This window comes from Bombina bombina, chromosome 1 (genome assembly GCF_027579735.1).
Source record: "Bombina bombina isolate aBomBom1 chromosome 1, aBomBom1.pri, whole genome shotgun sequence".
NCBI classification, from domain to species: Eukaryota; Metazoa; Chordata; class Amphibia; order Anura; family Bombinatoridae; genus Bombina; species Bombina bombina.
In genome coordinates this window covers 76,080,008-76,093,743 of record NC_069499.1, presented here as the reverse complement: position 1 = coordinate 76,093,743, position 13,736 = coordinate 76,080,008, and the positions used below count along the sequence as shown (strand labels likewise).

At 35.6% G+C, this 13,736-nt stretch overlaps 1 protein-coding gene across 1 annotated transcript in view; it reads left to right on the top strand.

Moving 5' to 3' along the window:
- Positions 1-2,587: 2,587 nt before the first annotated feature.
- Positions 2,588-13,736, top strand: part of LOC128636281 (extracellular tyrosine-protein kinase PKDCC-like) — a 33,916-nt gene continuing 22,767 nt past the window's right edge. Inside the window, exons 1-4 of the mRNA XM_053689319.1 lie at positions 2,588-3,134; positions 7,245-7,367; positions 9,981-10,252; positions 11,453-11,532. Of these exons, the coding sequence (XP_053545294.1) occupies positions 2,607-3,134; positions 7,245-7,367; positions 9,981-10,252; positions 11,453-11,532 (1,003 nt within the window). The 5' untranslated portion in view covers positions 2,588-2,606. The remainder of the gene's footprint in view (positions 3,135-7,244; positions 7,368-9,980; positions 10,253-11,452; positions 11,533-13,736) is intronic.

Below are 13,736 nucleotides of genomic sequence, written 5' to 3'. Positions count from 1 at the left end.
TTTGTAAACTGTTAGGGGGTGTTTGTTTTGTTTTGAAGCAAAAGAGCTGTTAACTTTAGGGCAAGGGTCCTTGGTAGTTTATTATAGATTAGGGGTTTTTTATTTTGGGGTGGGTTTTTTATTTTTTTAAAGGGTATTAGAACACGAATAATTGTTATTGTTTTATGTAATTTCGTTTGTTATTTTTTTGTAATGGTAGTTTTTTTTTATTTTTTGTAATTTTAGTGTTTTTTATTTTTTGTAATGTTAGGGTTTAGTGTAAGGTAGCTTAGGTTTTATTTGACAGGTAAGTTTGTATTTATTTTAACTAGGTATTTAGTAAATAGTTAATAACTATTTACTAACTAGTCTACCTAGTTAAAATAAATACAAATTTACCTGTGAAATAAAAATAAAACCTAAACTATTAGTTATATTGTAGCTAGCTTAGGTTTTATTTCACAGGTAAGTTTGTATTTAGTTTTAAATAAGAATTATTTAGTTAATAATTGTAAGTTTAATTTAGCTCTATTTTAATTATGTTAAAATTAGGGGGTGTACGTTAGGGTTAGGTTTAGGGGTTAATATAGTTTAATTTAGGTTGTTGCGATGTGGGGGGCTGGTGGTTTATGGGTTAATAGCTTTATTTAGTGGAAGTGATGTGGGAGGCCAGAGGTTTAGGGGTTAATAGCTTTATTTAGTTGCGGAGATGTCGGAGAGCGGCAGAATAGGGATTAATAGATTTATTATAGTGTGGGCGATGTTGGGGTGCGAGGGAATAGGGGTTAATAACATTAGTATAGTGGCGGTGATATTGGGGGCGGCAGATTAGGGGTTAATAACATGTAGGTGCCGACGATGTCAGGGGCAGCAGATTAGGAGTGTTTAGACTTAGGGTTTATGTTAGGGTGTTAGGTTTAAACTTTATTTTTTTTCCCCATAGACATCAATGGGGCTGCGTTACGGAGCTTATCATTCTGCGATCGCAGGTGTTAGACTTTTTTTGGCACCTATTCCCCATTGATGTCTATGGGGAAAGAGTAATAAAAATAATAATAAAAAAAAAAGACATTAGTGCATAACTGATATTTAAATGTATTGACTTATTTATTATTTATCTCATTTTAAAAAATATTTTATACAAGTTTTTTCATTGGAGATAGATATAATACAATAGATTTTGTTTTGTTATTTTTATTGAACAGTGGGTCAGGCAGCCTAATCACACATTTTGTATCTGTGATCACTACCTATTGAAGAGGCAAAGAGCCAACTGTGTGTCTTTACATCTACATTGCAGTGGTACTTGTCGCAAAGTACCGCTGGACTTAGATAAATGTCCATTTGGCGTAAGGGACTAATTGCATGCTCTATTTAAATTATAAACATTTACATTTGAATTTCATAAAGCAAAGAAGGGGAGCAGCGCAGTATCTACTATGATATATAAATTAATAGATGGGTGATACCTAATAGATAGTGAGTGTGGACTTCAAATGCAGGTATATGTTATATCAAATAGTGAATAAAATGAATTAAACAATTATAGTATGCAAAGAAATATAAATGATATATAAAAAGAGAATGAGTTTATTCTTAATAATACTGTATCACTATAACATATTACAATAAAACAATGATAAGGATCCAGATCCTCTACACATAAAATAAGAAACTATTGCAATAGTCTATGATGTATATATATATATAAGATATCTAAAGAAATAGGAAAAAAATTATTAAAACAATAAGGAGAGATGGAATGTAAGCCAGCAAAATAGGGGGAAAAGGTGTCCAAGTGCTATTTGTCCATTTTAGTTTCCAAAAATATAAGGAACAGGGTCAGTGATAAAAAAAATTGATTTTCCAATAGTTGTGCACATACATATAATCACCTACATTTAAATTTCATGTCTTTTTTAAAGGGATATTAAACAGTAATTTAATGCTAGACACAGGGCAAAATATATAATTATTGCAACATGTCCACCACTTGCAGTGCGGTATCCAATGGCAAAATGTTTCATTGCACAAAAGCTTTTGGCTGCACAATGGCAAGACATGTCATGCAGCCTGAATGAGCAAGTATAAAAGTTGCTTTAGTTACTGTAAACGAAAATGCGCCACCATTTTGTTTTCCTCTTAGTTTTCTCTTCTGCTGAGGACAATTAGACACAAACATAAAAGGGGCAATATAAGAGATTCTGCAAACAAGGCTGTATGAAATATAGGATTGTTAAATATTACTTTGGCATCCATTCATTTATAGAAACTCAGTGGAATTGAGAAAAACAACAATTTTCAGAATTAAATGACAGGAACAGGAGATAAAATAAATCATGTAAAAAGTATTTTTGTTTACTACACAAATCTCGAGGCTATTTGGTGTTTTAGTGTGTGTTGAACACTAGATGGCAGAAGTGAGCTAGTCATTCAGATGATTGAATCAGACTTTATCACTGACTGATGTCAGGTAAAGATACAAACTCCAATTAAGACACTCCTCAGTGGGTGTCCCCTGTCCCATTAAACCTACCCACTAGGCAAACAGAGGCAGGAATGCATCTGCTAATTAACTCATTTACTGTGAAGGGACAGAGGTGAAGAGACTTGACCAAAACATCACAATGAAAGGTCACTTTATCTTCTCTGGAGCTTTTATATTTTTCCTAGTTATTTTTATGAAGTTCTCATCTATAGGAAGATGGTTCAGTGGAAAACAGTTGTACATCTTAGACACTGAACATAGTGGTCTCAGAAGGGAAATACTGGAAAGACACAAAGATCTCAACAACTTTTACAAAACTTTAATAGGAGAATCAGGGATTAAACGTTTTTCTCCAAATGCAATGATACTACCCTGGGCTGAGATGGACCTGAATTTCCCATTACAACCTGGCAGTTTAGGTTGTGAGGATCTTTCTCATTTAACAGCAGTTGATTATTTAGGGTCTGGTTTTACCAAACTAGTCCTGAAGGGGACTTTAAAAAATGGAAGGACTATTGCTTTAAAGTCCATTAATGGAGAAGGCAATGATGTGAAACGTTGTCTCCAGCTATATGGGGATTATATTGGCTGCTTCAGGCTGGCAACCTACAAACTGCAGAAAGAGATGTCACTTCTGCAGTCCCTGCGCCACCCGGGCATCATTCAGGTAGGAAGTGTGAATCCATGTGATATATAACAAACTATGTAACTATATTTATTTTACTTTTGTTACATCTTTACTGATTAATTGTTGTTAGCTAGTCAGAAGTATCCATGTAACCCCTTAGCTGACAGCAGTGCATTGCTGTTTTATGTGGAAGATAAGGGGATAAATACTACTATAAAAGTGTTGGCTAGAAAATAACAGGGATAAATTAAATGTGGTTAATGTTACATGATCTCTATTATACTTACTGACATAATATCACTCTTGCCTGGTGTCTAAAATTTGCCTCTGATATAAAGTGCTGTTGTGTATGTACCTGTCTGTATGTATGTATGTCTGTATGTGTGCATGTATGTCTATATGTATGTATGTGTGTGTGCATGTATGTCTATATGTATGTGTGTGTGCATGTATGTCTATATGTATGTATGTGTGCATGTATGTCTATATGTCTGTATGTGTGTGTGCATGTATGTCTATATGTATGTATGTGTGCATGTATGTCTATATGTATGTATGTGTGTGTGACGTGTATGTGTGTGTGCATGCATGTCTATATGTATGTGTGTATGTCTGTATGTATGTGTGTATGTCTGTATTTTGTGTGCATGTATGTCTATATGTATGTATGTGTGTGTGTATGTATGTATGTGTGCATGTATGCCATTATGTATGTATGTATGTGTCTGTATGTATGTATGTGTGTGTCTGTATGTATGTATGTGTGCATGTATGTCATTATGTATGTATGTGTGTGTCTGTCTGTGTATGTATGTATGTATGTATGTATGTATGTATGTATGTATGTGTATGTCTGTTTGTATGTGTGTGTGTGTATGTGTGTGCGTATGTCTGTATGTATGTATGTGTGTGTCTGTGTGTATGTATGTATGTGTGTATGTATGTCTGTATGTATGTGCGTGTGTATGTCTATATGTATGTATGTGTGTCTGTATGTATGTGTGTATGTGTCTATGTATGTGTGTATGTGTAAGTCTGTATGTATGTATGTTTGTATGTATGTGTGCGTCCACGTCTGTATTTGTACCTAATATTTGCTGGATCATATACTCTATATTTAATTCTCCATAAAATGTTTTATTATGAGTAGTAAAAAAGCATAAAGTTGTGAATATACTTTCATTATTCATTTTGCCTGCTTTCCTATAATTGAATTCTGAAATGTTGTCCGTCCCCACACAGTGTCACACACACACTTTTCCGCAAATATGCTTTTATACATCCTTTGGGTTTTAAAAGCTTAGCCTTGTAACATCCTACACAATGATTGTTTGATTTGTCCCTTATTGGTCAAAATCATGTAAGGAACAGCAGATAAGAGAAAAAAAAACCATTTTCAAAGGGTCCCTGGACTGCTTTGAGACAGCAAAACTATTACAAACTGTACAATTGACACAAGTAAATGTTTTTAACATTTTTACTTTGTATGACTAACTTTTTATTGCTTAACTGCTAATTTATACTATGCATATATAAAATTACTTCAATGTCCCTTTACTGCCAACTACAACCACTTGTAACATCAAATTTTCTGGAAATATGTACATTTGTAGTTGTTGCAAGAGAAGACAGTTCTCTGGTGTATGCAGAAAACCCTATACAATGTATTTATGTGTTACGATGTACATATTTTCTTTCTTCTATCAGAAATAACATCAGGCCTCTAAATCAGAGTGTGACAAATCCCACTAGCCAATGAACCACAGCAACTAAAAAAACTTGCTCCTGTTTTGTGTAAATGTGTCAGCATGTCTTCTATATCTTAAATGGACATTAAACACTTTGAGATGGTAATATAAAATGATAAAACTTACATATATATATTTATATAATACTCTACAACAGGGCTCAACAAACCCAGGAGCATGGGAGCCACTGGCTCCTAGAATTTTACCCCTGTTTACTAACTTTTTGGGTTATTATCCATATATCTATATACAAATCCAACTGTCTGGCTCCTAAAAATATGCCTGGCTCCTAAATATTCTTACTGGCTCCTAATTTATAACATATTCGTCAAGCACTGCTCTACAATATACTTTGATTATTTATTTTGTCCTCCTTTCCTGTAATTTCATTTTGAAATTGTGAGTATTTTAGTTCATGTTAGAAATGGAAGAGCAGAACACTGTTATATTCGGCTGCCCATTCTAGTGACCTATTTATAACTGTCCCTAATTGGCCACAGCAGAGAAAGTAACCTAAGTTACAACATGGCTGCTCCCACGGTTTTATAGACATTAAAACATAACACTTATTTTGTCACTATTTAAACAACTAATAAAACGTTAAAAAATACATCTACACGTTATTCTCAGAATAATCTTTTCTTTGAATGCCTGTGAGTGCATGTAAATATAACTAGAACTACATCGGTATGGATTTGTTAGCATGACCCTATGTGATTCCATGTAATCAGCTGACACAAGAAACACATGTAGCAACAGTGACATCATGTTTTCATGTCAGAACCAGGTGCCATTTTGTCAGCTCCAGTTCATGCCAGCACAGCCCTCACTTCCTAAGATAAACACAGAGTTTGGCTTTTTTGCATGTGTTACAAATGACAAATGCAACACAAACATGGTTAACTGGCAGTTTCAGTCAGCAGATCTGAGGTGTAAAAATCTTTGTTTTTTTTAACTAGGTCACTCAAGTTGAATCAACTGGTAATTCAAAGGGTTATCCAATGAGAAAGATATCTACAGCCCCCTCTTAGCCCAAGGAAATGATTCACTCCAAATTACAGCAAAACATTAGGAAATGAAAGCACAGCACCAATAAGAACCACACATGGATCATAAGTGATAATTGCTAAAAATGAACATAGAATAGAAATATTATTCCGACAACTACACTTTTAACAAAACTGTGTACAAGATAAACATATGGGGGATGAGCTGCCGTTCCTAGTGATGTGCTCCACTTTGTATCCAAAAATACTTTTAATGAAGGGATATTCAACTCTTCTTTCAAAGTTATGATTTTCTACTCCTCCAAGAGAGTGTGAAGTGGATCTTATAGTATCAGAACCATAACCCTGCAACATTCTGTACAGTGTGCTTGATCAGTGAATAATACCACTATATGGTATTCATTTACTAGCAATTGACACTTCTGATGTGCTATGTTTGGTGCCTTTTTAGTGTTTTTTTGTTGTGTTTGATTAGGCCAATCCGTGGAAGAAGCATACAGCATTTTATTGTGAATAAGACTAAAGTGATAGCAAACTTTACATGTTTTAAAATCAGGTGCAGAATCTAAGTGATAATTTAGAAGGAATTTAATTGACCACTTCTAATGAAGTTGCTCTCTCACTTTCTTTTTAATCTAGCCGTGCCATTCTAATACCCCACACTCTGGCCGCCCACTTCAAAACTCTTTTTTTTTGTGAGCTGTTTTGACTGTTCTCCAATCGGCATTTTAGCCGTACGGCACTCACACAATTTATTTTTTTTTAGCTAAGGCACCAATTGTAGAACAGTTTAAACCATTAACTCAACAAAAAAAATTGTTTTGAAGTGGGCAGCCGGAATGCGTGGTATTAGAATGAAAAAAAAATCAAAACGTCTACATGATGATGTTTTATAAGCATTTAAGCTGTCAACTTTTTGAAGAGCATGGCCCTGTGATACTTATTTTCCAGTCTACCTATCCGGTCTTGTCTTTATTTATTATATCCCTTGTATAGAGTGCAGAAAAAAAAGAGATATACTGTATATCACAACATATACAAATGCACATTATGCCCACAATGCACCAGCTCAAATAGGTTTAATTGTAATGTGTGTTTTTTTAAATTAACAATGGTCATCACATACATTACGAAGATATAGGCATTTCATGAGCATAACTTGTATACCAATGGGGAGACTTTGATAGTACATTTTACTTCCACCACTGATATTGCTGCCCTAGGCACTTACCTAGTTGGCCTGAATGCAAGACATGTTTCTACAGCAGGCCTGTTTATATCTGGGATCATTTGAATTCTGTGATGCTTATTGTATTTAATTTTTGTTATCATGGTGCATAATGGCTGAATGTTAATGTGTTTTATTAAGAAATTCCCTGTTTTGTCTCTTGCAGTTACATGGGCAGTGCTATGATAACAGTGCCCCCTCTGATATAAGGGTCACCGCCATGTTGGAAATTGGCTCTCCCCTTGAGATGATTCAGCTACTCCAGACCCCCTGGGAGGAGAGATTTAAAGTAAGATAGGGCAACAATGGTAATTGTTTACTGGCCTTCAGATGTCCCACAGAGTGAGTTTAACGCCTTGGTTACCAGAGAGAACTACATCATATTGCTATGCAATGCATTTTAAGTGATCTCTAGCACCTAAGGGGTTAATCTGCCTGGGGTGAAATAAATGGCATTGGTATTTATGACACTGAGTTTGCCCCCAGCTGCTTACAGGTTAATGAATCTGTATCTTCTTCAGCAAAAAAAGGATTAGCATAGAGGTCTGTGCAAACATTACTTTGCAATGGTTTCCCTTTTATACACGAGAAGCTTTGACATTTACAATTCAGTGTTTAATCAAAAAGGATCTGGCAGCTTCTGTAGTGCCCCTTTCTCATGGCCTAATTAATTAATATAAATATACATTAAAGAATATCTGCAAATCTGCAAATGATACACAAATTGTAATAGAAATGAAAGTGTTGTTGATCTTAGAATGTTTAATTGTTAATACTAAAGGAGATCTGATATTTATCTATCTATATCTATATATAAATATATTAAAAGTCCACTCTACAGGATTACCCTCCTAAGGACATCTGCCTGGGTGCATAAATGTATTAAATAATCCACAAAGCAAATGCACTCTCAGGTCTTTGGATGAAAAAATATAATTAAAAGTTTTCGGTGACAACCTCCCCTTCATATATTTATAGTATGCATTTAAAATGCTGCAGCCCACTAGATACATATATATATAAATGTGCACTTATCAAGCAATCACTGGAAAGCATTCTGCAAGTTTATTTAGAGTTTTGACATCTGTCCCTCTAACCCCCCCCCCCCCCGTGTTAAAGGGACATTAAATGCAAGTTGTTATTTTTTAGTTTATATCCATACTGATTACTGTCCTTTGGTGTTCTTTCCAGTTGATCCCTGAGGTTTCGAAACGTCTGTTTAGATGTTAAACCCACCCACCCCATAGTAGTCACTTAGAAGCTGTATGCCCTGCGCATTGGTAAAAGGCACACAGCACTCCTGCAGGATTAATTGGAAAGAACATGGGACAGGAATAAGTAGTAATGATTAAATAATGAGATTACACTTAGGGGTCGCTTCGCCTGCCTTCTCCTGCAGTCATATTTATCAAGCAGCAGTTACCTGCAGTCATATTTATCAAGCAGCAGTTACCTGCAGTCATATTTATCAAGCAGCAGTTACCTGCAGTCATATTTATCAAGCAGCAGTTACCTGCAGTCATATTTATCAAGCAGCAGTTACCTGCAGTCATATTTATCAAGCAGCAGTTACCTGCAGTCATATTTATCAAGCAGCAGTTACCTGCAGTCATATTTATCAAGCAGCAGTTACCTGCAGTCATATTTATCAAGCAGCAGTTATCAGACTGCTGCTTCCTAACCTCTTAGGTGGAGAGTTTCAATCTTCCCGGTTTCGTCCAACCGGGGAGATTGACAGCTCCTGCCCGCTTGTGATTGGCTGTACGCAGGCATGGGGCCTGCCAGAGGAGAGCTGCGGCAGACAGGGGCGCATATGTGTGCCGCTGTCCGCCAACGCTTGATAAATCGACCCCTACTGTCTTTTTAATTACAGGAAATGAAAGTAAAAGATATAATGAATGTAAATTGCATATTACAAGTTGAAAGTAAACAGTTTTTGCTTGCGCGCTAACCCGACAGGCGTAAACAGTGGAACTTAGAATATTGCACATCTTTTTCACTTTTTGCTACAAGACTGGGATATACTCCTTAAATACAGATTTTTTTTTTCTGTTTGATACTTCTAACTGTACATTTTTGAAAACTATATGTCTGCCACATTTTTTATGTATCAGAAACTATTCTGTAGGCTACTAATTGTTGCCGTTTTGTAGCAGTATTTTTTAAAAAAATAAGCATTTTTTAGCTCTTTGTTAGTGTCTTCCATTGTCTTGACACAAATAAACTTTAAAAACAATAAATCTATATGTTGAGTGTACATGTATAGCTGATTTTTTATAAGCGCACCATAATATTTCTCTGCATTTCTCAATATAACTTTTGTGTGCAATATTTATTTTTACATTTTTTAATTAGATGGTGTTATTATGTGTTTAACTGTACTTTGTAAAGTAGTTTTGATGTGTTTTGTTAATCTTTGTTGTTTTGCAAAACAGTTAACCAGAGTTCTGAGGACGCGCTTACTGGACGGACGATAACTTTAATTGCGCTCAAGCGATCATATTTACTTTCAACTTGTAATAAGTAATACGCCGGTGAGATAGCTCAGTTGGTAAATTCCCTGACTACAAAAAAGCCTTTTTTAAAAGATCCAAGGTCACAGGTTCATATCCCAGCAGGGCCGACTCAGCCCTTCATCCTTCCGAGGTTGATAAAACGAGTACCATTAAATTGGGTAATAATAACAACTATTACTATTCAGCTGCTGATTTGGTTAATTCCGAGAGCGAGCGCTGAAAAAGCGCTTTGAGTCCCACTGGGAGAAAGGCTCTATATAAATACTAGTTAATATTATAATACGAACAAAAAAAACAACTCGCAAACAGCCTTTTCACTCGCACGTAACTGTTAATGCGCCACTTGTAGTCTAGCCCTAAATGTGTTAAACTTCTTGCATTGTCAGATCTGCCTCGATTTGGTGAAGCTGCTGCATTATTTGGCAAGTTCTCCCCTTGGATCCATTGCCCTCCTGGATTTCCAGCCTAGGCAGTTTGTTCTGGTTGGCGGAAGCCTGAAAATTACAGACATGGATGATGCTGCAACCGCAGAGCAGAACTGCACAGAAGATGCAGACTGCGCACTCCGCTTCCCCTCCCGAACATTCACTGGCACCTGCTCGCAATCCGGGACATGTACAGGAGCCAATGAGAAGAGAAACCTCTTCAATGCATATAGGTATTATTCATTTCATGTTGTGTAATTGAAGTTGTTTTTAAGCTTATAGGGATAGGAAAGTCAAGATTACATTTTCATGATTTAGATGGAATATGTACTTTTCAGCAACTTTCCAATGTACTTATATAATCTAATGTGCTTTGTTCACTTGGTATCCTTTGTTGCTCAGGAGCAGTAATGCGCTATGGGAGCTTCAGTTAGCTCCCAGTATAAAATGGCTACTCCTTCAACAACAGATACCAAGAGAATGAAGCAAAGTTTACTTCATTATCACATTTACCTCTTTCTCTTAGTTCCCTTAGTTAAAGGGACAGTCAAGTCCAAAAAAAACTTTCATGTTTCAAATAGGGCATGTGATTTTAAACAACTTTTAGCACCAATTTACTTTTAGCACCAATTTTGCTTTGTTCTCTTGGCAGGCTCATATGATAATTTCTAAGCCCTTGAAGGCCGCCTCTTATCACATGCTTTTTTATTTGCTTTTCACAACAGGGGAGAGCTAGTTCATGTCAGCCATATAGATAACATTGTGATCACACCCGTTGTTTGTGGCAGACACTGCACTAATTGGCTAAAATGAAAGTCAATAGATAATAACTAAAATGTCATGTGATCAGGGGGCTGTCAGAAGATGCTTAGAAACAAGGTAATCACACAGGTAAAAAGTGTATTAATATAATTGTGTTGGTTATGCAAAACTGGGGAATGGGTAATAAAGGGATTATCTATATTTTTAAACAACAACAATTCTGGTGTTGACTGTCCCTTTAAAATCTTAGTTCCTTTTCTTCAGAACATATCTAGATAGGCTCATGAGTGTGTAAATATCTTGAGAACTATACTATATGGAAAATGTTTCAAGATTGCCGTCAGACACTTTCTCAAGTAGAGAACCTATCCACCTGAAATGGCCACTTGTGATGCAGCATTGTATGGAAACATTTAACATTGCACAAGAGCTCTCTTGTCTGCTTTACCTGCAGGCTTAGCCCATTTGTATTTTTAATGGGCATAAACAGCTATTTCAAATACAAAATCACAAAGGAACTATTTCTTATCAATTTAATACTCTGCAGTAGATATAACAAATTACCTGGAACACATTAATGATAAACACATGTTATAGTACAGTGTCCCTTTAACTAGAAACAAAATTCAAAGAAATGTTCAAGTTTTTGTTTGTTTGTTTGTTTGTTTTAGATATTTCTTCAAGTATCTCTTGCCACATGCTGCTCCTCCTGCTTTACAACCTCTTCTCCAGGACATAATGAACGCAACAGGTACCGGATGAACCTACCTGGGGCATGATCTTAAATAACTAAACCTTTGTACAAATTCATTTGGAATGGTTTGGGACAAGAATGTGGGAATAATAGAGAGAGAAAAAAATGAAATAGGTGATACATAGAGATGAAATAGCAAATACAAAGGGATGAATTAGGTGATACGTAGGGAAAATGTATCAAGATTCCATGCAGACAAGTTCTCAAAACCTGTCCTGCAATTGCCACTTGTGGTGCAGCATCACATGGTAAAATGTAATATTGCACAAGAGCTCTCATGTGTAATTTTGCCTCTTGCTCTTGTACAATAAATTGCTTGAGAGCAGAGCCTGTTAATCACCCTAAACAAGTACTCACTTGTTTAGGGTGATTAACAGGCTCTGCTCTCGAGCAGTTTATTGTATGAGAGCAAGAGGCGGTATTACACAAGAGAGCTCTTGTGCAATGTCAAGGTGATTTATCTCACCACTTTTGCGGTGGAGGGGAGGAGCCTTCTTAAAAGTGTGTTTGCGAACTCGCTCATGAAACACAAAGCTTTAAAAACTGAGAATATAAAATATAATTATTTGTTTTAATAACATTTTTTATATAAATTTTGCTTGCTTATGTGTAAAAAAAAAAAAAAAAAAGTTCCTTTATATAGAAGGATTGCCTAGAACAGCAGACAAACTAATTGATTGCCTAGAACAGCAGACAAACTAATTGGCCCTTTTAAGGATGATAAGATAAACATACTCAAAAGATTTTTTGAGTAGTTTTGCAAATTATTAATAAAGTATCTTTTCTAAATCCTTTAAAAATGTTTATTTTGTATGTAGATCTGCAATAAGTGCACATATCTCTTTAAAGGGACAGTATACACTCATTTTCATATAACTGCATGTAATAGACAATACTATAAAGAATAAGATGCACAGATACTGATATAAAAATCCAGTATAAAACCATTTAAAAACTTACTTAGAAGCTTTCAGTTTAGCTCTGTTGAAAAGGTAGCAGGAAAGCCCACTGCAAGTGGGAAATAAGACACCCCCCTCCCCCTTCTTTTGCATATGAAAAGACCCTTTACACAAACAGGAGCAAACTGGAGAAGGTAGCTGACAGTATTCTCATAAAACTTTGGGGCTTGGTTAGGAGTCTGAAAATCAGAGCAAAGTTATTTAAAAATAAGCAAAACTATACATTTTCAAAAAATAAAAACATTATGGGCTATATAAATAGATAATCTACAAAACATTCATGCAAAGAAAAAATGAGTGTATAATGTCCCTTTAAGAGAAGACAATACATACAATCCCTACAATACTATTATACTTGTAGCAAAGTAGATATACAGCAGAACCAGACCATTGTTGAATTCTATAGATAGGTGTTAGGACAGGAAAGTGCCAGTTACAATGGTGATAGGTGGATTAGTAAGTGGGATCTGGGGTTCATAGACAGACAATAAACATTGTAAGATTCAAACTCATTGATAACTGCTTTTAACCCCTTTGCTATGGAGAATTTCAGAGAAAAACTTGCCCAAAGTACCATAGAATTTTTAGCATTTTGCTATCACTAAACAGAAATAGAGTCTTTGTTTTTTTATTAAAGATAAAAACTATAAAGTAGACAACCCAATGGTATTGCTCTAGGCTACTGGTTTTCAAACCTGTCCTCAGTCCTCCGTAACAGGTCAGATTTCCAGGATTACCTTGTGTGAGAGCAGGTAAAATAACCATGTTTACTAATCAGCTGATTATTTCACCAGTGCTCCAGTTCAGATATCCTTAAAATCTGGCCTACTTGAGATACATGAGGACAGGTTTGAAAACCAGTGATCTAGGCACATTATGTTATATTGTAAGACACTATTTAGCCGTCATATACAATCTCATAAAAAAATTGGCCTGTGCATTTGGCAGTTTCGTTAACCTTTGGCTGTTTTCAGAGCCGGATTACTTCTTGTGAAAGTAAAAAACACTAAGATCTGGATTTTGCACAGATCTTCGTGTGTTGCACTTCCACAAGAAGGAATCCACCTCCGAAAATAGCCAAAGGCTGCAAACTACTGCTTTCTCCTGCATTCGGTAGCTAATATATCTTTATATGTAACATATAGCTAACAGATAATGTCCCTTTAAAAGTGATTGTAGAGACTAGTCGGCCAACACTGTTCTGTACTAAAGAGGGGGATGTGAGACAAGTAGGGTGGGTGA